This window comes from Bactrocera latifrons, unplaced genomic scaffold, assembly GCF_001853355.1.
Source record: "Bactrocera latifrons isolate USDA-ARS-PBARC rearing strain unplaced genomic scaffold, ASM185335v1 scaffold_80, whole genome shotgun sequence".
Classification (NCBI taxonomy): domain Eukaryota; kingdom Metazoa; phylum Arthropoda; class Insecta; order Diptera; family Tephritidae; genus Bactrocera; species Bactrocera latifrons.
The window spans coordinates 821,766-848,294 of record NW_017537490.1 but is presented as its reverse complement, the minus strand read 5'-3'; the positions used below and the strand labels follow the sequence as shown (position 1 = coordinate 848,294).

Genomic DNA, 26,529 nt, shown 5'->3' with positions numbered 1-26,529 from the left:
CGTTATGCTGTCTGTTGTAATTGCAGTTTTCGACGTCGAGCCTTCATTGTATGTGTTGACTTGCGTTTTTTGTTGCACAGAGGCGGCTGCGTATCTTGGCCGCAAGAAGATAGTGCTGTGAGCCGATTTTGCTTCCTTGGAGCGTACACACGTCTGGAACACTGGAGATCTATCTTTCGACTATCTGGTTGTTGGCTTTTCGAATCGGGGGACAGCCTGCTGGCATAATGAATTTCTTATACTAAAATCTAGTACTGCAGATAACCATATCTCGTGCCCCGAAAGTCGATCAGCCTCAACCCAGTTGGGGATGTTTCCTCATGGAGGCTGAATTTCCCGACCAAAGATATCTTCATTGCCAACCTGGCGTTAAGGTGGCCAAGGACAAGGATTTTGACATTATGGCTCTCATAGCTGCGCTCCAAGCGCTCCCTAAGGTTTTACCCCGGCATTAATCCTTGCAAGTTGCAAGAGTATGAAATGTGCAGTTAGCTCTTCTTTACTTGTTATTTGTTTTTTTTTTTTTAATTTCTATTAATTAAAATGCGCAAATTTCGTGTTGCAAATAACGGTTGTTATAAATATATGTCTTTTTTTAAACATTTATATTGCTTTAAAGAGAATAAATAACATTTGAAGCTACATTCTGCAAATGATTTTAAATATCACTTAAGCATGCCGGGCGTGCACTGCAAGCAGAACAAACTAAGTAGATATTTGAGTTATGGTAGAGAACATAAAAAACGCAAGCAAGCATAAAAGTGATAAGAAATAAAGTTAGAAGAAAAGTTAGCAGCCGCAAAACCAACAGGCATACACACACACATACATACTTATATAGGTATATGGCGGCAGGACTTTGGTAGCTACATGTGTTTACGCGGCGGCATTAATATATTTACACATTTAGTCGGAAGTTCATAAAAACCTGAATTACAAAGCAAATGAAAAACTTATTATTGCCACCACACATACACACACACAACCGTATGGTATTCGCCACGTATGAGCAGAAATAGCCAACACATGCTTGTTCACACACATACACATGTGTACTGCTTAATACATATACTCGAACTTGTATTATATAATGTTATTGTTGTGGTTTTTTTGTTGTTTGTTGTTGGCTGTTTGCCGTTTTTTCGTTGTGGCTGCGGTTGCAATTGCCGCTATCGCTGTGTGGCGCTTCCTTTCGCTTTCCTTCGACCGATTGTCGCTTTGCATGCTAATTAGCAGGAAGCACATGAGCAAGCTGTTACATATATACATACATATATATATATATGTGTGTGGGGCACTATGAGTGAATATTTTGTCAACATTACCGCCACAACATTAGTGACAGTCATTATTTAGCTCATTGCTCACATCCGTACATGGCTTGTAATTAGTTATTATTGTTGTAGTTTTTATATTTACACAGTAAGCAGGGAAAATAACAATAAAAACGTTACATAGGCTTATTTCAAATCAAAATGCTCGGCCACTTTTATTCATGTTTAGTCTTCTTACAACTGGATATTAAGAAAGCCAGGTGCCATTTGTAAAAGACTTGATGGACCAAGACCAAGGTGAAGCGATTTGTGAAACAGGTATTAGATATTGATCCTTTCTAGATTGTAAGTGAGTTCTGATAAAATTTTTGGCGGATCGGTCCAAATATCAAGAGGTTTGTGTGTTGGTTGGCGATTTTGATCACGGAAAAAATGGAACAAGTTTCTTTTTAAATTTTTTGTTTCTAATGACATTTCGGCCACAAAATATCTCAAAGGACAGCAGAAGTGTTTTTGGCCAACCTTTTCACGAACACAAGTACTTAAGTGGCAAATGAATTTAGTGAAAATCGTGAAGTCAACATTCAACAACTTCTATTAATTAAAAAATCGAGCTTGAGAATTATCGTGTTGGCAACAGAGAGATAGCAGAGAATCCACTCAACACATTTTGATTAAAGATTTGGTTATGCAGCGCGTTAAAGCTAAACTTGTAACAAAAAATCTGTATCTTTTGCAGAAACAACGTCAAGTGGTGTGCAAATAAATGTTTGACAACCACAACTGAGAACACTTCATTTAGCAAACGTGTCATTACTGATGACCAAACTTAGGTTTATGAATATGACGTCAAAAGACAACAATCTAGTAGAGTATGCTCCAAAATAGAACCGAAACCGAAAAAAGCAAAAATCGCTGAAAGATGGTATGACCCTCAGTCCCGAATGAGACTTTTAACAAGTTGCATAACAAGTTGCTTGCCAGTTTCTTTATTATATTTATACACAATAAAGTTCGTAAATATTTTTGTCAGTCCGTGTCAAATTTGATGCAGCTACCGTGCTAGTAAAGTTGACTAGCTCTTAAGAACGCTGAGATATAGGAGCCAAAGCTATTTATATGTACATAAGTGGTTAGGCAACCTATATATATTTGCCTATAACTATATCACGAAATTAGAGTGTTATTTACTTAGCTAACACAAAGTATAAAAGAACATTTTGTGTTCTTTTTCAGGGCCCTATTTATGTGTCTATATGTTTGCTTAGTAGACTTGTATTCCTTTAGTCAATTGGAAATCTAAAAAATCTCAACCGAAAATAATGAACGTTTCCTATCTTATAGTTATTGCAGACCTTAGTGTCGCTCCAATATTCCAATGGGTAGTCCAAATATTCTTTTCTTATTTCTAATCAAACTTCAACATATTTTTTAATATTTATAACGCACTTTAATGAACCAGATATGTACCATTTTGGTCGATCAGTTTTTGCCCTTTTCCACTTTTCTGGTTTTTCCTTCGCAGCCAAGCTCTGGCAGTTTTTGCCGAGTCATCAAAAGTGTGTGGGGTCCAGCACACTGTTCTGAAGGCAGATGAAGTGCTTTCTGTTCAGTTCTGCAGCATTATTTGTTAACAATAAAATATGGAATAACCTTTTGAGGCGTCAATGCTGGCTTTGCGACCATTTGTTGAGCTTCGCCACACTTAGATCACGATCCTTTTCACACATTATGATCGTATGTGATACGCTTTCGTCTCCTGTTACAATTCGATTTCATTTCGCTCAGCAAAGAATGACTCATGTTACTTCGGCCCAAAAATTTTTCACAGACAATTCGTGTGGTATCCAAACATCGAGCATCTTTTTGTAGCCAGCCTTTTTTAAATGGTTCAAAACAGTTTGCTGTTGACTTAAGTTCCATGGCCGCTTATGTGAGGGGCCTGGTCATTATTTTCTTTTATCTCCTCGACTTGTTCAACGATAGGTCGACCAGAGCGAGGTGCATCTTTCACATAGAAATCTCCAGAACGGGAGCGAGCGAACTGTTGTTGTGCTACACGAAATGATGCAGCATCGTCTCCCTAAACTTCACAAATTTCATTGGTGGCTTGTGTAAGACTCTTCCCTTTTTATACAAAAATTTCAAAATATAGCGAATTTCTTCATTATTTTCACTCATTTTTGAACTACTGTAACTTTTTTTCAACTTCCCTGAACTTAGTGTTTCTGGTTAAATGAAGTTAAAGATCTCATCTTTCCAACACTATATGGTATGACACAATGTGATTGGTAGCATTGGATATATACGATCCAACGACATCTATTGACAAAATACGAAAAGACTACTTTCAAGACTGCTTTAGGAGACTTAACTTCTAAAATTTTAATATTTAATTCATTCGGGACTCGAACCTGCTATATATCGCAGAATAGTTATGAACCCATATCAGTTAAGTACGAAATTTAATTTTTAAGAAAGGAGTCAAGGAAACAACGTACGACTTCATTTCTTTATTGTCTGTAATATTTCTCTTATTAAAAATTCTTATCGCTGCCATCTTTCCTTTTCTAATTACACAACTTACAGTTGAATTTTGTCGGCGCATAAACGCATTGTATGGCTCTAGAAAGTAGCAATCAGTCGTACGTTGACGCGCTCACGGCGCACAATTTCCTGACACTGCTAATTAAAAAAAAAAAAAAAACGTGCAACAGCAATGGTGAAATGCCACAGGCGCCGGCATAGCAAACGTTGAGCAAAATAAACAAATGAAGCACAACAAAAAAAAAAAAAAAGAAAAGACAACAAGAGGAATATAAGAAGCGATGTTGCGCAAATAAATGTATAGCTTACAACCGCAGAGAGACAGAAGATACAATAACAACTAGAATGCGAAGTGAAGTTGAGAATGTCGGCGGCGCACGTAGCAACGCCTTGGCGGCGGATGTAGCAGCTGTGTGCAAGACCGCAAACAGGAAGCGGAAACACGCTGCTTGACGCGTGCATAAAACACTGCTTTGTGTGTGTGTGTGTGAATTTGTGTGGGTGTGGGCGTATAACTGTGTAGTTTATTTTTCTTTAACTATCAAATGACTTTAATTTCAGCTCATTTCAGTAGTCAGCAGACAATGCCGCTATACATACACGCACACATAAATATAAAAGTATATATGTATAAGCACGTACTATGTAAGTAAATATCATATTAACATGTAAACAGTAACGCTTGCAAATATAACATTTTAATTGCCAGTAAAAAGAAAAACCCGAATGAGTGTACGCAAATTGTTGAGCGATATATTTATCTGTCCGTAAGCAAATTCAAGCCGGCGATAAGCCGGATTTTAAAGTGAAATGAGCAGAAACAGAGTTTTTTGAGTTAATAAGTTATTCGGAGAATATATTATACGACTTGCTGCTAATTAGCCATATAAAAGTAAAATGCCAATGCTTGTGCCACACGGCGTATGAGTGATAAAATGATATGAGAAAAACAGCCAGCAAATAGAGAGCGAATGAATGTGACTATATAAGGGAATATATGTACAAGGTTGGTACTGGAGATGGCTGTAGAGTTGATCAAGAAAATATCATGCTTTATCGAACGTTTCTGCACATTTTTCGCTTTAGTATCAACTTGGTTTCGCAACGTTTATGAATGACTGCTGGCAGCCTATTATTTGCGAAATTTGCTGGATAGTTGCAATTAGCTAGTGAGATTGGTTGGTTAACAACTTGCTTTTCAAAGAACTTAGCTAGCAAAAAAAAAAAAAAAAAAAAAAAAAAAAAAAAAAAAAAAAAAAAAAAAAAAAAAAAAAAAAAAAAAAAAAAAAAAAAAAAAAAAAATGCCATACTGTTACTACACGCCAGAGTTAGGAACAAAATTCTCTGTTTCCATGTGTTTACATACAAATACATGAACCCTATACACACAAGCTTGTGTGAAGCATTACGCCACCAATTAAAGATCGATATACCGATGGAATGAAGAAATCGCTAAGCTGAGGAAGCTCTGTCACTCAGACGCCGCCTACATAGCAAACAGAGAGGTGAAAATGAAATACAGCTTCGAGACGCAATTAAATGCCAAAAAAAAGCTCCTAAAGTTATCCATTACCCGTAGTAAAATATTCTGTTTCGAAAAGCTTGGTGAAGAAGCAAACTAATAATGTCCCTTGGGAAGGGCATACAAAATTTGTATGCCGAAGTTCAGCAAAGTCCCTGAGATAGTGGCATATGTAGACGACATTGCTATACTAATAACGGATAGGTGTCTACAGACTATTAACAGTATTATAACCACCAGTCTCAATATAGTCCAGAACTAGGCATCGCAGCGGGTATGGGGTTGCACGCGGTGTAAACGAATATGCTTGTGTTCTTAAGAAAACACAAAATTCCTCTATGGAGGTTACCTTCTTTAAATGGGACATAACTCTTTCTCAAGGACCACTCCAAGTACTTTATAGTAGTTTTAGACAACAAATTGCTGTGGGAGCACAACGTGGAAGAAATAGTGGGGGAAACCATCAAATGTTTTATATGCATGTAGGCAGAAGCTCGATAGAACCCACCTCTCTCATGCACTGGTATACACTGCTATATCAATTCTGTTCTACTGTGCAGTAATATGGTGGACAGGGGTACGGATGCCACATACCGGAAACCAATGGAAAGGGTTCAGAGACTCGCTGCGCCATACTTAACGGGAGGTTTAAGAACAACTCCAACGGCTGCTCTTCAACTGGTACTAAACCTGACAGACCTTTTCGCTAAAAACCTGAACCTTCGAGCATAGCTCGGTGGGTAATGGCGGTTGGACAAACCCCGACTACGTGACCAAAATTTCAAGTAGGAAAGCAGGTTCAAAGTAAATACAGAAAAAGATGTCTGTCGTAACGGTATTTTAGGTATGTGGAATACTCTGAACATCTATACGCATGGCTTGAAAATGGACGATGGAGCTTGTGCGGGAATATAATATCTTGAGATAGGCAAAAGAAAGCCTTTTAAGTTGCTGGAAGACTACAGTATATTTCAAGCTGACGTCTTTAATATTTCCAAAGCCGCGGGAGTGTCCTCTAACACACCTGCAGACAAATGTAGAGCCAACATCTACGTAGACAGCCAAGCAGTAAACAAGACAGTAGCCTCGTATCGCCTATCGACCAGAAGTGTCTTGAGAAGCAGGACAGCGGTGGAAAGTGTTGCCAAAAGTAAGCATTTTCACTTCAACTGGGTCCCAGGCCACATAGGCAACGAGGGCAATGAAATAGTGGACGATATTGGGAAACCCATTTTTTGTTTATACAATGATCTTGACAGAAGCCTGGTAAAGAACCCGATGGAATGAGCTACCTGGGTACGAAACTGCAAAAATCAGGTGCAAAATAGTAGATCAGAAGTACACCAAATCGACTGTAGGAACATGATGGTAACGCTAACTGGTCACTGTTTGTTAGCAATACACACCCGCAGGATGGAGGTGACAGTTCGAGAAGTCTACAGAGAAACAATACAGCATCTCTTATGCACTTGTCTCACATTGACAAGGCTACACTGTAAGCATCCGATCTCTCCACGGTATGATACATTCGAGGCGGTATCGATAGTGAGGCCGCAGAGTCTGTTAAAATTCGCGTCAAGCGCATGCATCCTAAGCAATTACTACTCCTCTTGGACTTAGTAACTGAACTCCAACTGGTATTGCAAATCAACAAACTGGTCTAAGTATGGCACATAAGCCTAACAGATCAAGCTAACCTAATATACGCCTGGTTTGAGCGCTTTAAATTTATATAATATTCTAAGAAGAAGGTTCTGCGGTAGCCACTAGAATTTGGGGGAGATAATAATGTTGATTATGTGAGGAGTTTCACGACGTTAAAGAGCATGGCGACTTATAGATGAAAAGCTGCGATACATATCTTCTTTATTGGTGCCAAAAACTTAGACTTACTGATGAAAAATGACAAAAGATTAGTCTAATTGTGTTAGCGCGATTAAAATCGATGGCTCTGAGAGGTATTTTCTCATTTTATTTTGTTTACCCCGTCTAAGCATTAGCCCAAGAGCACACTTCACGAATCACAAAAGTAACACAATAATGAAAGCGATTGCAAAATATCCGCACTTCACATAACGGCAGCCCTGGCACACACACAACCGCAGCTTACTCAACTCAAGCGGAAAAGTGGCAAGCAGTGTAGCCCGCAGCCAAATCTGTGTCGGCTAACGAAGCAAGCAGTGTTGCTGCAGCATGCAGAGACAGACACCTCGAGGGCGACACCAAATTGCAACTGCCGCGTAAAAGTGGACGCGGCAAAGTAAAAAAAAAACAACCAAAAAATACCAAATATTCGTGACAACACCGACCGTTTACACGGCAACTTTCGTCGAAATGCAGCAACGGCGAGCAAGGGTTCGTGGAAAATTTAAATTGAACATTTGCCGTTCACAGCCACGAACGTAGCACAGGTGGAGCTTGTGTGTACGTGCGTGTGTGTTTGTAGATGGCATTAATACGACCGTAGGCTTGTAGGCACAACTTGTGGTCGCTTGTGGTGATAAAGCTGTTMCTGCGCCATGTTGAAATGGATTATAAGTCAGACGCGAAAGGATTRACTGCCGCCAACGGCTATTGAAATATGACATTCGCCCTCACTGCACGAGCACTCATGCCGTTCAATTTTTGACGGAGCGAAAAGTGAAAAATAGCTTTAAGGCGACATTTGATGGCGCAGTGGATTAAAGTTGTGTGCTGTCAACCAAAATATTGAAACGCAAACTAAATTACGCTCGGCGCTTTCATAAATAAAAATAGTAATAGTTTGCTTTCAGCTATTGCACTTACCGCTGCACCCATTTATAGCTGGGCATCGGATTGCCTTCGGCGACGCACTCAAATGCGGCTGGACTGAATAATGGTGCTGTAGTCAGTCGATCCGGTCCGGCCGATACTATTTTAGGTGGATCTGCGAAAGGGAAAAACAAAAAATGCAAAAAAATGGTGAGTGATGGACAGTAAGCGATATATTTGAAAACGACTTTAAATCGCTTATGGTAGAACGCTGAAACGAAAATAAAGATGCTTACATTTAACGTCCAACTGTACGGAGAGCTGCTCTGAGGTGCCCACCGAGTTTTGGGCTTGACATGTGTAGAGTCCGGCATCACGACGGCCTACTGGACGCAGTTGCAGTGTTTCCTGTGAGCATGAAAAGAGAAGCGAAGGAAATTAGTGATAAAAGTAATTAAAATATTATATGAAAATAAAATGAGGCCAACTTAAGAACAGACATATGTAAATCTAACAAGTAAGGAGGGCTAAATTCGGGTGTCATGGAACATTTTATACTGTCGCATCAAATACCGTATTTATGTAAAGTTTCATTCCGCTATTATCATTGGTTTCTAATGTATATATTATACAGAGAAGGCATCAGATGGAATTCAAAATAGCCTTATATTGGAAGAAGGCGTGGTTGTGAACCGATTTAACCCATATTTCGTACATGTCATCAGGGTGTTAAGAAAATATTATGTACCGAATTCGCTCGAGTAGTTCCTGAGATATGGTTTTTGGTCCATAAGTGGGCGACGCCACGCCCATTTTCAATTTTTAAAAAAAGGCCTGGACTGCCGCTTCCTTCTGACATTTCTTCCGAAAGAATTTAGTGTTTCTGACGTTTTTTGTTAGTCGGTTGACGCACTTTTAGTGATTTTCAACATAGCCTTTGTATGGGAGGTGGGCGTGGTTATTATCCGATTTATTCCATTTTTGAACTGTATATGGAAATGTCTAAAAGAAACGACTCTATACAGTTTGGTTGACTTAGCTGTAGTAGTTTCCGAGATATGTACAAAAAACTTAGTAGGGGCGGGGCCACGCCCACTTTTCCAAAAAATTACGGCCAAATATGCCCATCCCTAATGCGATCCTTTTTGCCAAATTTCACTTTAATATCTTTATTTATGGCTTAGTTATGACACTTTATAGGTTTTCGGTTTCCGCCATTTTGTGGGCGTGGCAGTGGGCCGATTTTGCCCATCTTCGAACCTAACCTGCTTATGGAGCCAAGAAATACGAGTACCAAGTTTCATCAAGATATCTCAATTTTTACTCAAGTTACAACTTGCACGGACGGACGGACAGACAGACATCCGGATTTAAACTCTACTCATCACCCTGATCACTTTGGTATATATAACCCTATATCTAACTCTTTTAGTTTTAGGACTTACAAACAACAGTTATGTGGACAAAACTATAATACTCTCTTTTGTTGCGAGATTATAAAAATCATATGGTCCCAATAGTAAAAATTGAAATTCCGAATCTTAAGCTATTTTTCTAAGAGTTTAACTTTTAACAAAGGATACTAAAATGAAGTTCGAATTATGATCTCCAAAATGAAGAGGCACGCAACATTCTCCTTCTGCCTATTTTGGGATATATAAAAGTTTTGTGAAGCCTACTGTGTACCTAGTACTCAACACAAAAACATGTGGGTGATATAAATATATTATGATAGCAAGATTCTTTAATATGTTTAGAGCAATATATGCAAGCGAGTTATAGTGACTTCAGCCGGATATGAACCACCGACCTAAGGATGGGTAAGGATGACTGCAATTTAAGCAGTCAGAATACCTTTAGCTGCTCCTAAGCACTCACTTTTCGAGTATTCCTTACCCTGGGACAGTAGCTCTCGGAGTGCCGGAGAAGGACTGCACATTAATTTTGAGCCTGCTGGGTGAACGCTACCCAACATGGGCGATCAACTCATTCAAAACACTCCAGATCCCGGTCCATGGTCATATGGCATCATATTATCGCAACTGCAGCGTACTGTAACGATTTCGTGCAACTACCGGCCAGTTGTGAATTGCATTAGATTAGAAACTGTTCCTCTGGCGTGGAGATAGGTTAGAGTCTCAGAGAGAGTTCATCTCGAAGACCGTTAGGAGGTCGGTCAAGAATATCATTAGGTCAAGAACATCATTGGTTTCCCCTCTTTTCGTTGGAAAACGTTGGAGAGATTGATTGATCTGAACTAGGGCCATCCTCGATATCGAGGGTCTGTAGTCTCTGGCTCGAGTGGACCATAAATAACAGAGAGTTTGAAATGGATCTCACTCGATATCACAGGAGCATTCAACAACGTTCGGTCGAAAGTGATACTTAAATATTTGAATAGGTTTAGAGTTTAATCGAACCTTAAGCATTTCATCTTCAAACTTATATGCGATAGAACCATCGCGGCGGAATCGGACAGTGTGCAGGTACAATGGAATATGAGTAGAGGCATCCCAGAAGGGAAGTTATCGCAACATCTCAGTATCATTGTTAATGAACTTCTGGAAAAGTTGGGGGAAATTTTTTGAATGCCGTGTATTAGCTAACTCAGGCATACCTTAGTATCGTAAACAACTGTGATGCTGAAAACGGCTTCGCCATAAACCCTAAAAATCCCGAACTGAATTTATTTACTAGAAAGAACAAAATATCAAAGGTCCATACTTTCTTTCGTGAAAACCCAACAACGAGGAAAAGCCAAGGAAGGCATCGGTCGCACCGGTTGTTCTACAAAATTTTTTGAAGCATCACTGTCTAGATTTTTGGACAGTTCCGAAGTCGTATTCATAAACCCACCAGCTTGTCACCCGTCTTCAGTAATGTTGTAAAGCATATATTTTATGATCGGATCACATGCTACATACCCAAACTATTAACCAATATGTGTTGAGTCGAACCTTAAGAGTTACTAAGCGCCTTTACCAACTTTGTAATGTCGATGCGATGGTTTTAAGGCATTGTTTCTATCTTATCGTCGTTCTTAACATCATAAACAGAGGTAAGTAAACGGACGTCCCTTATGAAGCAAATAATGAACAAATAATTGTGTCCGTGAAAAAGTAAACTAGCCAAAACACTTCTGCAATGCTTTCGTCGTCATAATTTCATTTTAAATACAAAAATTCAAGCAAACTAATTTTTTCCATGGAAAAAACTCCATGGAAACTTTTCGCTTGGTAAACAAGCAGCAGTCAAACATACCCTAATGGACAAATGAAGATCAAAACTTACAAGCATACATAGCAAGGTTATACCAATCCAGGAAAATATTTTTGATGATACGGTTAGCCTGAATGGCTTGTTTGCACCAGTCCGGGTAAATTTTCATCAACTGCTATACATTATGACTATTGACAGGATAAAATTTATCTTTCTTTTTTAATATATACTTATATTACAGACATATATATAAGTAATGAGTCTTAAACGCACAAATATATATCTCATTTTGGTGAGCACTTTGTTTATTTCTACAAACTTAGAGAGTTAAATCTCTTTGGGAAAGTTTCGTTCGGTGATCTCTCAATCGTTTTCTTTGAATTACTAAAAAATATAGCCACAATGTATCTGAAAGTAATCACAGTCTTAGACGCCCACACTCTCGAGATATCAGTATATAACGCTCAATTTATAATACCTTGAACTTCTAAGTCAGCTGCCATTTCCTACTAAATTCAACTTCCCCATAAACGAGTATAGGTAAGTGCATTTATCAGTACTTAAACAATTTCCCCACAGAACAGTTGCTATTATTGTTGTAGCACTGTAAAAGTCATGTTATTCTAGGAAATTTCACTCACCTGCAAGCTGGCGATTTCCGAACGACCCGCACGCCGCCACACAATACTTGCCGGTGGATTGGCATCGGCAACGCAACGCAGGATAAGCGCATCCTTATCCTCCTCTAAGTCGATTTCCGGTGAGCCAATTAGACGAATGGTTGGCGCATCTGCAACAAGATGGAAGTTGTGAAAATACAAACAACACGAATGAAAGGAAAACAATGTGCAACGGAAGCATAAAATTGTAACAATAATAATAACTGTGTTGGCTGGGGCGCTGCCGGTCAACGGCACCTCAGCTGAACTGAACTAAACTGAGCTGAACCGAGCCGCTGTGCGTGTGGAGCTGAGGTGAGCTTTGCTATTGACAGCAATAATAAAACCGTTAAGAAAGCAATAAAATTCTTAAGGCTAAAGGATTTATGTCGAAACATTTGGGCGCTGAAAAGGAAAATAACAAAAGCGACTAAGACAAAAATACACAAAAACAATAAAAGCAATAAGCCATAAATGGAATATTAGAGGTAAATAAAAGCAAGTAAAAGCGCAGAGGCAAAGTTGTATTGCGACAGGCAGACAGACAGACAAACAGTTAGAAAGCAAGGCCTACACACACACCGGCATACTACGCATACATATATAGTATAAGTTCACGTGTAGGGTAGACCGCAGGCATACAAATGTTGTTGCTTCTCGCCCTACCGACACTGACGTTGGAGCTGCCGCGTGATGGCCGCATACACGTGGAAATGTGTAAATTCACAGTTAATTTAATTGATTTTCGTTGTGGCCGCGTCGGCGTCATTGTTGGCATGGTGTTGGTGTTGGTGCAACCAAAACAAGGTGAAATAGCCGCCAAAAAGCTTTTAAGGCAGCGCATAGTTGGCGGGACTGATGCACTCACAGCCTAGCTAGTATTGGTAAGGCAACTGATCAAATTTGTTGACTTTTCCTTGGCTGACGGCCAAATTGAAATATTGGCTGCCTAGCCAATACACACAGTCTGCTGGCTGGCGGTTGGTGACTGTTGGCTGCGGGTAGGCGGGTGCGTTGGTTGACTGGCCGACAACAACCTGGGCTTATAGCGAGCAAATAGATTGTTGAAAATGCTACACAGTAGACAGTAAACAGCTACACAGACGCACACATACACAAACACTCAAACACGCTCGCATGCGCAGACCTAGACATAAGCCTAGCGAGTCTCGCAACTGTAATTGTAGCTGAGTCGTGTGTGTGTGGGTAAGCTTTTGCTGATTTGTGGCTTACTGCGTGGCTTAGTGTGACTGATGTGGTCGGCAGTCAGTGGCGCATAGAGTGGGAAGAATTTAGGTCGACCGTAATGTGTACGCTTGACATGTATAGTATAGCACTCAGTGAAACGAAGAATTAATTTAATTGCATTTACTATAATAATAACAACAACGGCGGCTGTTGATACACACGTAATATGTGTTCTATTTTTGCTGCTGCTGGCATTGATTTGCGATTTAATTTGCCACAGATATGGCAGGATAAAAAAAAAAAAAAAAAAAAAAAAAAAAAAAAAAAAAAAAAAAAAAAAAAAAAAAAAAAAAAAAAAAAAAAAAAAAAAAAAAAAAAAAAAATGCAGCTTATTCAACTTCGTGAGCTTATCAAGCATTGATTTTGTTAGTAAAAAATTGGTCATTGAAAACAAGGTTGAGGAATGATTAGCCACGTATTACCTATTAAAAGGAAGTAGTTGTGTCTACAATTTGTTTCTGCATCATCTGTACAATTACATTAGTAGCTATGTTAGTGGTTCAAAGTCTGCTAGAGAATTGTTTCCGATATCCGCGATTCCGACGAAAGATTAGCTTCTTGGTGCAAAAATAGAAGTTTGCACAATTTCAGAGAATTTTATCACACAAATTGAGGGACATGTATAGTATATACAGATGAACAGACGAACATGTACATGCCACAATCAACTCAGCTAATCACTGGCCATTTATTCACCTATGTATTTTATAAAGTCACCGACATTTCCTTCTGGATGTTCAGGGTATAAAAGTTTGTTAAATATTAATGAAATACATGTAACTTCGACAAAAGATAACAACATTTATTCCCAAGTAGACTGACAAGCTGGTCGACAGAGGCAATGCTCGAAAATTCTACGAAAAGTTGCGGCGACTAACAGAAGGTTTCAAAACCGCAGCACACTCTTGTAGAGATGATCTCATATCCACAGCATACTGAAATTATGGAGGGAACACTTATCTAACCTGCTGAATGGCAGTGAAAGCATACCAGCAGTAGATGGTGAAATCGATTCCCTAATCGATGACAATGGAGCGGACGTTTCATTGCTCGACCATGAAGAAGTTCGAATAGCAATTGTACGTCTGAAGAACAATAAAGCGGCGGGAGCCGATGGTTTGTCGGCCGAGCTATTCAAACACAGCGGCGCAAAATTGTTAGGGAGTATCCATCAGCTTCTTTGTTGAATATGGTCGGACGAAAGCATGGCCGACGATTGGTATTCAAGTGTGCTCTGCCCAATCCACAGAAAGGGACACCACACAATCTGCGTCAACTACAGTGGAATATGATTCCTGAACATCGCATACTTAAGGTTCTTTCGAGCATATTGTGCAAAAGATTAAAGACCACAATCAACAAACTGATTAGACCTAGTCAGTGTGGCTTTACGCCTGGAAAATCAACAACTGGCCAGATTTTTACACTATATCTTGGAAAAGACAGTGAAAAGTGAATCTACACACACCTCTTTCTCATAATTCAGGACGAAACCAAGCTGCCTTAATGTTGCTATATCTGAATTTGGTACCGCCGCAAAACTAATAAGGCTGTGGAAACTGACGTTCAGCAATACCAAACGAACTGTCATGAGCGGGAGGGATCTCTATAAGCCGTTCGATATCAAGCGAGGTTTCAGCGCGAATTAGGAGAGAGCGGCTACGCTGGCTAGATCCTGCCGCTGGAATGAATGAAAACACTCCAGCTCTGAGAGTATTCGAAGTAGTATCCGCCGGGGGAAGCAGAGGAAGATGTCTAGTCCGTTGTAAGATCCTGGTGCAGAAGGACCTGACTACATTTGGAATCTCCAATTGGCGTAAAATAGTGAAAATTAAGAACGACTAGCGCGCTGATGTAAACTCGGCTATAACCGACTGCGTAAGCGTCGGTAAAGGCACAAGAAGACGTCTGCTCTAAAGAAAACTTGCGTCTTCGACAACTAAGTTCATACATGGTTTCTTTTGATATTTATCTTTTTTTATTGATATTTATTTATTTTTATGTTTCAGAGCGACTGGAATTTGATATTAGAAACAGGCACTCTACACAGTAATCAAGTGACATAAGGATGTTAATTTAGCTCATTGCAGGAAACTTAGCACTTTTCTTTCGACGCAGCTGAGATTACCGTATTGTCAACACTGAAACCAGTTCAGTAATTAACATATTGAAGAAGGAGTTTCAGAAGATTTTCAGCAAGCTGTTTCACAATGGAGCCAAACTATCGTCTCTATTTATACCAATATGTGTAAAATTAACTAAAAGAAAGAAAACTAGGAGTATATGTTGCAAAAAAATTTATTCAACGACGAGGAACAAACACAAGTTTCAAACAGATGATAACCAGAACATCTGTGTCTCAAATAAGAACTGTTACAGCCGCTGCCATCTTGTAAGCAATACGATTTTTTTTTGCAATTGTCTTCGGTATGAATGTATTGCTGAAGACTGTACGAGTATCAGATACAAAACTGTGGTATACAGATCTTTTCTTTCGACAGCAATATAATAGGTTGTCAAAAAAGTCTTGCGGGATTTTTATTGAATTTTCAATTGTTCATAAAATTTTTTTTGATGACTCATGTCCAGCTCTTGACCAATGCTACGGCTGCTACTATGTCGGTCTCTTTCGACCAATTCAGCGATTTTATGGCAATTTTCGACGACAGGGCTTCCGGAGCGTGGCGCATCTTCGACCACCTCTACACCAGAACGAAAACGTTCAAATCAACGTTGCGCGGTGGAAATGGAAACTGTATCGGGTCCATAAACTGCACACATTTTATTGGCGGCTTGAGATGCATTTTTGCCTTTATCGTAGTAGTACTGTAAAATATGCCGTATTTCCTCTTTATTTTGCTCCAAGCTTTAACTAGCGAACGACTTAAAAGAAACGACAATCAATCAAACACGTGTTAGCGCGTGAAATGAGCTTTCCAAAAAGGTATAGCATGATCCGATGCGACGAATAAAACTAGCACTACGCGCTCTCAGCGCCAACTAGCGAAAATACCGCAAGACTTTTTTGACAACCTAATAATTTATTGTTGATGCTTGCATGTTCGTTTCGGCATGCTTTAAATGCAACGTCATATGATACATATTTATACTCACATTTTACATCCAAACGTGCCTCAACCGGCACAGATTTCGCCGTATAAGATTCATGATAGGCCAGACAGCGCAAAATGTCGCCATGGCGTTCACGCATCGCCGTCACTTGAACAACTGACGTTGCCGACCAGGTGCGCGGATTATCCGGTTCGGTATTGTTGATTTGCGGATGAATCGGTTGAATTTCTTGGTCACCTGGAAGAACGTAGAAAAGAGTAAGAAGGATTTTAATTAAAAAAATGGGTATGAGTTATAAAGAAAGTCAACCAATAGAGAGTTTTGTTGTATAGTCTATACTGATATATTATTCAGGAAGCTGATTGTAGGGTGTAATGCTTAAAAACATACTTGGAACTATAAAAACCAAACAATTATATAATAACACACAAATATGGGAGTACATGTGGAAGGTAGCCGGAGGTACCAATAATAGGTCTACATACTTACTATATATCAAGGTAGTAGTGGTAATAGCATTATAAAGCATTAGGGTAGCGTTGGCGGCAGATTATTAGTGGGATTATGTGCACATGAGTAGAATTATGTAAGTACATACATATATACATGTATAATTAGAGTTTTGGTAGTGGAAGCAGCGCCAACTCTAGGTCAACATGCCACTAACTGACCGGACAATAGTAAATTAGATTGTATGGATTATGATACGCACACAAATACATACATGCGTAATTAAGCCGACAGCTAAAGGTATAATAATAATTACGAAAGTGGGAATAGCCAAAAAGGGTCTGGGTTCATGTATGGCAACTAAAATGTTGTTGATAAAATGTAGCTATTTTATTTAGTCTTTGGCCATGCAGATGTAGCAAGTTGCTGGCATAATCCAAGCATGCATATTCGGGCACATATACCTTGTAAGCGAGCATAATAGTGTATGAAACTATTGCGCTTCCCTAACCATTCGTGGTATGAAGGTTAACATAATTTTGTTGTGCTTAAATTTGTTTATATATAAAAAAAAAACTAAGCACTTACTAGGGTTACACTTAACACAAAGAGTTTTGAAAACGTTAACTCTGACTGCAGCAAAACTTTAATATGTTTCAGATGAAATTTTCTTACACGAAAGAATAGTTTAAAGAGATTTTTTTTTTGATTTCGATCGCTCAGCTTGTATGTCAACTATATCTTAAAGTTTTGCGATATCAGGAGTTTTGAATAATGAGCAGTTTCTTGGAAAAAATTACATGTGTAACTTTATTTATATTTTATGTCAAATACGCTTTTGTTTGGCTTTTATTGGACCAATGAGTCCTTTGCTTACATTTTGTAGCGTCAATACCCTTTCATTTACTTTAGTCTAGACAAAAACCTGTGTTTGCATTTAGTCAAGGAAACACCCTTTGTTTATATTAATAATAATAATAATATTGTGGTCGATTATTCTTTTGGCTACAAAAGGTATTTGTGGTCAATACCCGTTTTGTTTACTTTTAGCCATGTCAACAACCTTTGGTAATTACGAAAGTTTTCCATACAACGATGGGGTTCCGATTGTTCAGTTTAGTTTGGCAATTTTTGTGGAGAAAAGGACGCGTGATAAATTTCGGAAAGATATCAGAAAAACCAAGGGACTATTCGCGTATATGCATACAGAAAGATAGAAAGAGAAATGGACATATGCTAAATCGAGGCAGCTCGTCATTACGTTGATTTATATAGATATTTCATTCATTAAAAGTGAGACCCCACAATCTGCGCCAACTATCGTGTGATAATTCTTCTAACATTGCATATAACGTTCTATCGAGCACACTGTGTGAAAGATTAAAGCCCACCGGTGCTCCTGGAGTAAATAATTTGAGCCAGAGAGCTGAGTAGAGAAGGTACAATCTTAGTTAGTTCTGCTTTATCTAGGTTGGACAAAGAAGCAAAACAAATAGATCTGGTGGTGAAGAAGGGCAAGACAAAATACCTCTTGTCGCGACTAGGCTCTCATGACACCAATGACAGCCATAATTTCGAAGGTAGTAGATCATTTCATCTACCTTGGAACCAGCATTAACACCAACAAAAACTTCAGTTTCGATGGCCAATGCAGAATAACTCTTGTCAGCAGGTGGTCCTTCGAACTGAGAGGTAATTAACAAGTAAAGTCCTCTCTCGACGAAAAAGACCAAATTCTACAGTTCAAGCTTGAACAATGACATCATTTTATGAGTCCGCGTTACGAGTTTTCGAGAGAAAGATTCTGCGAAAGATTTATTGGTCTTTGAACATTGGCAACAGCAAATATCGACCGCGGAAGTAATGATGAGCTGTTTGAGATATCCGACGACATTGTCATAGCTCAGTGAACTAATAGACAGCGGCTACGCTTCACTTCAGCTCTGAAGTTTGACGCAGTACCCGCCGGGGGAAGCAGAGGAAGAGGAGACTCCGTTGTAAGGACCAGATGAAGAAGGACCTGACTACACTAAGAATCTCCAATTGGCGTCAAATAGAGAAGACACAGAACGACTTTAAACTCGGCTATAACCACGTATACGGTGTCTACGCCAATAAAGAAGATATACAAAATTTGCTATATCTATAAATAGTGTGTAACATCCAAAATTATACATATGATTAGTGTAACCCTAGTATTTTACTAAAACAACTTACCAAGATACCATTTGAGTGTGGCTGGCGGATTGCCATAGTGCGATACGCATTTAACGGTCGCCAGAGCACCCGAGTCGATGGTAATATTATGTCCGGGTGGAACATGTGCGCCCTCATACTCCAGGCGTGGACGTTGTGGCACCACTGCAAAATATTAGAAAAAAGGATATAAGTATGTATGTTTAAACAGAGCAGTGGCATAAAAGATTAAAACCGGTGTGAGAACTAATTGAGTTGCCGCAAGAAATGGCCGGTAGAAGCAAAAAAGAAGCAAAAAAGAATCCAATTAAACAAATAAAATACAAATTATGAAATGTTGCTTAAAGTTGTGCCGCAGCGGTGTTTTACAGGGCGGATGAGTGATGTCTTGTTGTTAACTTCCTCTGAGCCTCTGCACGAAGCTCAGGTGTTATGTGGCCGCACTAATGTCGTTTAGGTTTTGCGCATGCTGAGCGGTTTATTGCTTTTATGCATCTTGTTTATAGCTTTATTTCAGTTAATTATGGACAAGCATGTGTTTGCAGTATGCAGTCAAGTTGAAAATGTTAGACGTGTTTGCCACAAAAAGTTCCCTTTCAAATCAAGTGGATGAAAAGAATTTTTTGCGAATTTCAAATAAATAAATCTTAGCAGTTATTGCCGAAACTGTGTGCTAACAGTTTCTAAAAAGTTGGTAATATTATTTATAATACATATACCTTGATTCAACTATTACATTTGATTTAGATGAATATTATATGTTTAATGAAACATGCCGACACTATAATTAATTTTTATCAGAAATGACGGAAAAAAATTGCGCTTTTGTGAATATAAATATTTTTTGCAATTTTTTTTTACAACAACAAATTGTCTCTTTAAACTCAAGCCAGAAACTTTTAGAGTATAGAAATAGAAATAATTTTATTTAATTTACTGCAATATTTCTAAAAGTGGCAACTCTGTTCATATTTGTATAACAAAAAATCAAGAAGCATCGATTTCTGTTGCGGTTTTATATCCACAAAAAACTGAAGAGGGTAAATTAAGTTTATCACGAGGTTTGAAAAGCCCAGAAGGACACATCAGCAATCCTATATAATTGTCAGCATGATGAGTTGGGTCGATTTGTAGTCCCCAACTGTTTGAAATATCGAACTGAAGTTTTGCAGACTAATTATTTTTTTCATCTAAGATTTGACGCTGATGGCAATGACAGTGGTACCAATCTAGACAAAAAGTATCTTGACGAATAAGTTTTCGCGGGAAATTTAAACTAAAAAGTCGTACTATTTTTTGCCCACTGATCCATCATAACCAAATCCTCGTATTCAAAACTTTTTTATTTGATAAGATATCTACAAAAAATTTGAGATGGGTTATTTTTCAATAGTAGTGCTACAATTTCCGAAGATTTTGTATAGAACTGTTCACTATAACATATAACTGCCATACAAACTGAACGATCGAAATCAAGTTTTTGTATGTGCAACTTTTTTATTTGATAAGATATATTCACGAAATTTGGCATGGAGCATTGTCAAAGAAAACGCCACCATCTTTGAAGAAATTGTACAGATCAAATTACTATAGCATATAGCTGCCATACAAATTGATTGATAAAAATGAAAGCCTTGTATGGAAACTTTTGCTCTGAAGGGTATTTAGGTTTGTAAAACCGCATTTATTAGTTTTTCTTTTTTATGTAATTGAGTTCTCATTTCAAATAAAAATATTATGTCAATAATTTCTCTTCATATCACGGTTTTAAGAAGTTGTATGTTTGCACAGTAATTGAACTCCAGTGCGTATATACATATTCATATATTTTTGTATATAACATTATATATTTATGGTATGTATATACTTATAAAAGTGTTTTCATATAAATGTAGCTAAAAGCGAAATTGCACTTTGTGTAAAATAGGTAAATGGATAGGAGTTAATTCTATGTTAAATGTGTTGAGTTGAGTTGAGTTGAGTTGAGTTGAGTTGAGTTGAGTTGAGTGTTGTTACCACAAGGTAAATCAAGTTGCATATCAACCAAGCGTTCATATACGAACAGATATATACATATATCTACATTCTCATACATATGTTTACGTGTAGGTGGGTGCGAAGAGTGCAAGTGCTTAAACAGCATGGAGTCATCAGCTGCGTTAGGGTCAATTTCCGTGTTGAACTTTTGCCCGCACTTCGAGTTCCATGCAAACACACATATGTATATTTCTATAGATCTGCGGCTGATGATACCCAAACACACACACATACACAAACCACCCACATACTCTTCTTAATGCGCACGCAAAGCGGTGGCACAGTTGCGGGGCAGGTATATGTCGGATGCTGCAGCATACCGGTTGCAAGGTAAGCCTTGAAAGCCATGGCAAAATTGCAGCCAACGTGTTGGAAAATTAGATAAGATTTAAAATTAATTAAGTTTTAAGAGGTCAGTCATAGCTTGTACCAGTGCAACAGCATGGCCAATTACTGAATTGGTCTCAGCTGTAACAACTTTCAACTTTCTCCTCTTGCGGTAAGATTTTTTTTCAATTGCTCCTTTTACTTGGTTAAGCTTTGCTTAGATTGTTCTTGATTGAAAAACAGGCGACAACTTGAGGCAATATAATTTAATTAGTCGGTTTTATAGAAAAGACGGTTTACTCAAAGACAAACATACGAAAAATGCAATAAAGTGGAAGTAAAAAGAATGAAGTCGGAAAAGTTTGAGTGTTATAAAGATAAAAAATTTATATAAAGGATATGCTATGTGGTTGAAAGTGTAAATTTTTCGACATTTGATTAACAGCAAACTTATCTACAAGTGAGCAATTGGCACGGTATTTGAAGTTCTTAGTTAGATTACGTTCTATAGAAGAACTCAATTTTGATCGGTCAGTTTGTATGGCAGCTATATGCTACAGATGTTCGAATTAAACAATTCTTGCAGAGATTGTACCGTTGAATTGGATAACATTCTATGCCAAATTCTGTCAAGATATCACTTCAACGAAAAAAGATTTCCATAGAAGAACTTGATTCTGATCGGTCAGTTTGTATGGCAGCTATATGCTATAGATGTTCGAATTAAACAATTTTTTCAGAGATTATACCGTTGGCTTGGATAATATTCTATGCCAAATTTTGTCAAGTTATCTCTTCAACGAAAAAAGATTTCCATAGAAGAACTTGATTCTGATCGGTCAGTTTGTATGGCAGCTATATGCTACAGATGTTCGAATTAAACAAGTCTTGCAGAGATTGTACCGTTGAATTGGATAACATTCTAAGCCAAATTCTGTCAAGATATCGCTTCAACGAAAAAAGATTTCCATAGAAGAACTTGATTCTGATCGGTCAGTTTGGTTTGCTTTGGCAAATAAGCACTTTTTTGGGAAGAAAAAAGGGATGCAAGATTTTAGATCATTTTCCATGGGATTAGTTCGCATATATCTGTATTGACAGACGGACGGACCCTCTATTGCCTGGTGCTTCATTTTGACAGCAAAATACAACCACGGTAATAAAATTTCTCCGACAGTTTTGTTGTGAGGGGATAATTTCTCATATATGCATTTATATGTATAAACAGACAGACGAATCCCTTACTTCTAAGCATACCTTTGTGACAAAAATGCCTCTACGCCGCTCAAATGTCTCCGTCAGTTTTATTTTACCACTTAATGTACAGGTAATACAACAACTAACCTCTGACAACCAGTCGCACTGGCTGGCTGGTGAGTGCATCTTGTGTTGTAAAATCACTCGCCGTCACTTGGCATTCCCACAAGCCATCATCGAAGTCTAGCGTCGCCGAACGTATCCATAAGGAACAATCGCCACCGATTTGCATAGGCGGCGGGTGTAGGTCAAGATGTAAATTACCGCCACTGCTGCTGGAAGGTCGTGCGGCCCATTCGTATTTTTTCGCATATATGCCAACAGGCTGCAGGAAAGAGAGAGAGAGATTAAAAATATTTGTTTATGTAAGTGTGTGCAACATGTAGGGAGACAAAAAATGTATTTAACTCTTAATTAACTGTATTATTATGCAATTTTTTAATATACTATAACTACCGTTAGATTAAAAAATTCGTAGGATCTGTGTACAACTTCGGTCACTGAAGTTAACTCCGAAACCATCCACAGCTTAAAGTTAAAAATATGAAGTCGAAAACAAGTTTGATTTCGGTAAAATTTAGTTTCGGTTATGCATTTTGCTTTCACTAAATAAAATTTCAGATTGCGCATAAAACTCTATAATCTATTTGTTGTAGAACGGGCAAAAAATTTCAAGAGAAATGCAAATATTTTGCAACCAGACCTCAACATTTTTAAATGAAATTTTTTCGGTTATTCAATGTCATATAAAGCAACTGACCACTAGTGCAACACACTCATCACCAAATTACAAGTATGCAGCGAGATGCTGATATGTAAGTTGCACGTAGCAAGGCATTTTTATTTGTTGAAACCAAGCGCATTTTAGTATATATATATGTATATATATAGTATATGTGTATTTATAACGGAGAAAACCAAAATGTAAAATGTGCTATATACTTTCGTTTACATATATACAATCACCAAGCCGCACCTGTCACGACTGCTCTTTCACCTGCATTTTGTATGAGGCAACTGGCAACTAAACTGTGTGCGTGTGTGTGTGTGAGTGTATTTCTATATATATATATATGTATATGTTACATGTGTGAGTAATTAAGTTTCCTACATGTCTTGTTGCATGCGACGTGCTTGTGGCAGGAAGGATTTTCGATTTAGTTGCTTGTTTGCTAATTGGAAATTAAATTACAATTACTTGCTGCAAGCTAGAAGTTCAAATACGACGACATCGGTTGAAAATGCACACATTTGCGGTATATTATTGCAGCCGTTTTGTGCTTTTGTTGCTTTAATTTGCACTTTTTTCTTTCCCCTTTCCAAGGCTATTGTTATAGCAGTGCATGTCGAGCATCGCGTACATATCATTGGAGGGGCGTAATTTTATTAAATGCCACAAGATCCTGAGTTAATGCAAGCGTGGTGTTGCAAATTGCCTGCTAGGTTGTTGCAAGATGGAACGAAATTTTCAAAGCACTACCTGCACACTCATGTTATTTTTTATAAATAGATATGAGTAAGTGCCGTGGTTGTAGCATACCTACAGGTGTTCGTTTTAGGGCTACATTGGAGATTTGAAAATCTTATTATATTATATTTCTTTAAATTTTTATTTAGTTTAACGCAAAATGTTGTTTCGGAGTTATTATAAAATGTCAAAATTGAAATTTTCTTTTCTAATATCATAAAGTAATTTGTATGACAGCTATATGCTATAGTGCTTCGATCTGAACAATATTTTCGTGGCTTCTACGGTTGGTTTGGAGAATAATCTGTGCCGAATTTCGTGAAGAAACTTGGTTAAATAAGAAAGTTTTCCATATGAGCAATTGATTTGGATGCCTCAATTCGTAAGACAGCAATATGCTATAGTGGACAGATCTCAACAATTTGTCGTAAAAAATCGTCTAAAGAGTAGCAATGTTTAATTGCAGCGGTAAAATATTACTTTAAATTATAACAAAAAAATCATACGTGATCTAAAACGGTCTATAACCCCAATGGTTTGCTTTTTGAATACGTAACGCCTTATTTTTCGGGAAAATGGAACCTTCCTGCATATAATAATATCAGAATCAATCAAAATTTTGTTAGTCTTTATAATCTCGTAATATTCACGCCCAAGTAATACAATTCATATAAAATTTCATTATTATATTTCAATTTCTTCAAGGGCACTTTTATACATTGAAGTTTACATAGTCACATTTTCAAAATACGACCATATACTCATATATACTGTATACTGTATACATATACATATATGTATATAAACTACTTCCTCGCTTCTATGCATCAGTTAACCAGATGTTGCCGCTGTCATCTATACATTTGACACGTTTGTCCTGATTATCGCTGATTATTGTTATTATTATTGTTGTTGCTGTTACTGTTGTCATTGATAGCTATTTTGTTGTTCTAATTGCCGTTGTTGTTTCTAAAATTTTTAGTTATCTGCTTTCGTGCTTGCCTCGCACGACTTGACACTTGCTGTCACTGTTTAATGAAGCAATATAATGAAATTGTGTAGAATGCGGCGCATTAATTGCGGCAAGGACTTGATTGGATTACGAAAGGCAATGAAGTAAATTTCATGAAAGTGCGAAAATTTAAGCTATGGTTTCTATGTCATATTTAATTTTAGTATATAGGATATAGTGAAAATTACATTTAAGATTAAAATAGAAATATTTTCACTTTTGCTTTCTAATCATTTTGAAAATTGTTTGGCTACTTGATTGATAGTTTGTTATCTTTTATGATTTCACCCAAAAAAAGCTGAGAAGAGTACCCACAAATTGGTAGTGTAAAATATGCTAGAAAGTAAGAGCAGATACTTTTGAAATTCTTCAAGCGATTCTTAGCACTAGACAAAAATTTGTTATTTTCATAAAATAATTACAACTGAAAAAAATCGTTTGAAACTTTTCTTGTAGAGTTGGTTTTATGCTGAAACTGAGTGAATTGTGTCGTGGCGATGAATCACTTAATTTCCCAATTAGGGCGTTGGTTCAACTCAATTGAAATCTTAATTGGGCAATTAATAAATTATAGGTAGAATATAAATCGAACTGAAATTTTAATTAAGCAATCAATTAATTTTTAATTGAATATAAATTGAAATGAGAAATAGAAATTAATAAACTTTTAATTGAAACTAAATTTAGCTGAAATCTTAATTAAGCAATTAATTCATTTTTAGTTGAATTTAAATTGAACTGAACTTTTAGTTAGGCAGTTAATAAATTATTAATTGAGATTATTGGTTAAATATAAATCGAACTGAAATTAAATAAATTTTTACTTTAAAATTAATATAATTGAAATCTTACTTAAGCAATGAGTAAATTATTAATCGAATATAAATTGAACTAAAATCTTAATTAAGCTATTAATAAATTTTTCATTTAATATAAATGGAACTGAAATCTTAATTAAGCTATTCATAATTTTTTAATTAAGTGTAAATTGAACTCAAATCTTAGTTAAGCAATTAACAAATTTTTAATTGAATATAAATCGAACTGAAATCTTAATTAAGCTATTCATAATTTTTTAATTAAGTGTAAATTGAACTCAAATCTTAGTTAAGCAATTAACAAATTATTAATTGAATATAAATTGTATTAAATATAAATTGAATTGAAATCTTAGTTTAACAATTAATACATTTTTAATTGAATATGAATTGAACTGAAATCTTAATTAAGCGCTTGATATCCAGGCTTAATTTATTGTTGGAATTTTTCAATTATCGCCCAAATTTACAATTCCATCCATTATAAAATTCACACTGTGCTTTCAACTTAACAGAATTGAGTACAACGTGAGCGTAAATGCAGCTCAAAGGTTTTTGTTTAATGACACTCTGCTTAATGTATGGAATGTAAAGGTAGACTTCCTTTATTTAAAAAATAATCTTACTGATTGCCCTTTAAAATTTTGTACTTAAAAGTGGGAGGAAATGTGTTGACAGGCACCTAAGTAA

General features: G+C 37.2%; 1 protein-coding gene across 1 annotated transcript in view; it reads right to left on the bottom strand.

Moving 5' to 3' along the window:
* The window catches only part of LOC108976832 (kin of IRRE-like protein 2), a 266,683-nt gene that overhangs the window by 84,324 nt on the left and 155,830 nt on the right, over nucleotides 1-26,529 (bottom strand). The window contains exons 3-8 of the mRNA XM_018946195.1: nucleotides 22,629-22,866; nucleotides 18,942-19,085; nucleotides 16,317-16,511; nucleotides 11,937-12,085; nucleotides 8,373-8,484; nucleotides 8,131-8,251 (exon numbers count right to left, since the gene is read on the bottom strand). Coding sequence (XP_018801740.1) covers nucleotides 8,131-8,251; nucleotides 8,373-8,484; nucleotides 11,937-12,085; nucleotides 16,317-16,511; nucleotides 18,942-19,085; nucleotides 22,629-22,866 — 959 coding nt within the window. The remainder of the gene's footprint in view (nucleotides 1-8,130; nucleotides 8,252-8,372; nucleotides 8,485-11,936; nucleotides 12,086-16,316; nucleotides 16,512-18,941; nucleotides 19,086-22,628; nucleotides 22,867-26,529) is intronic.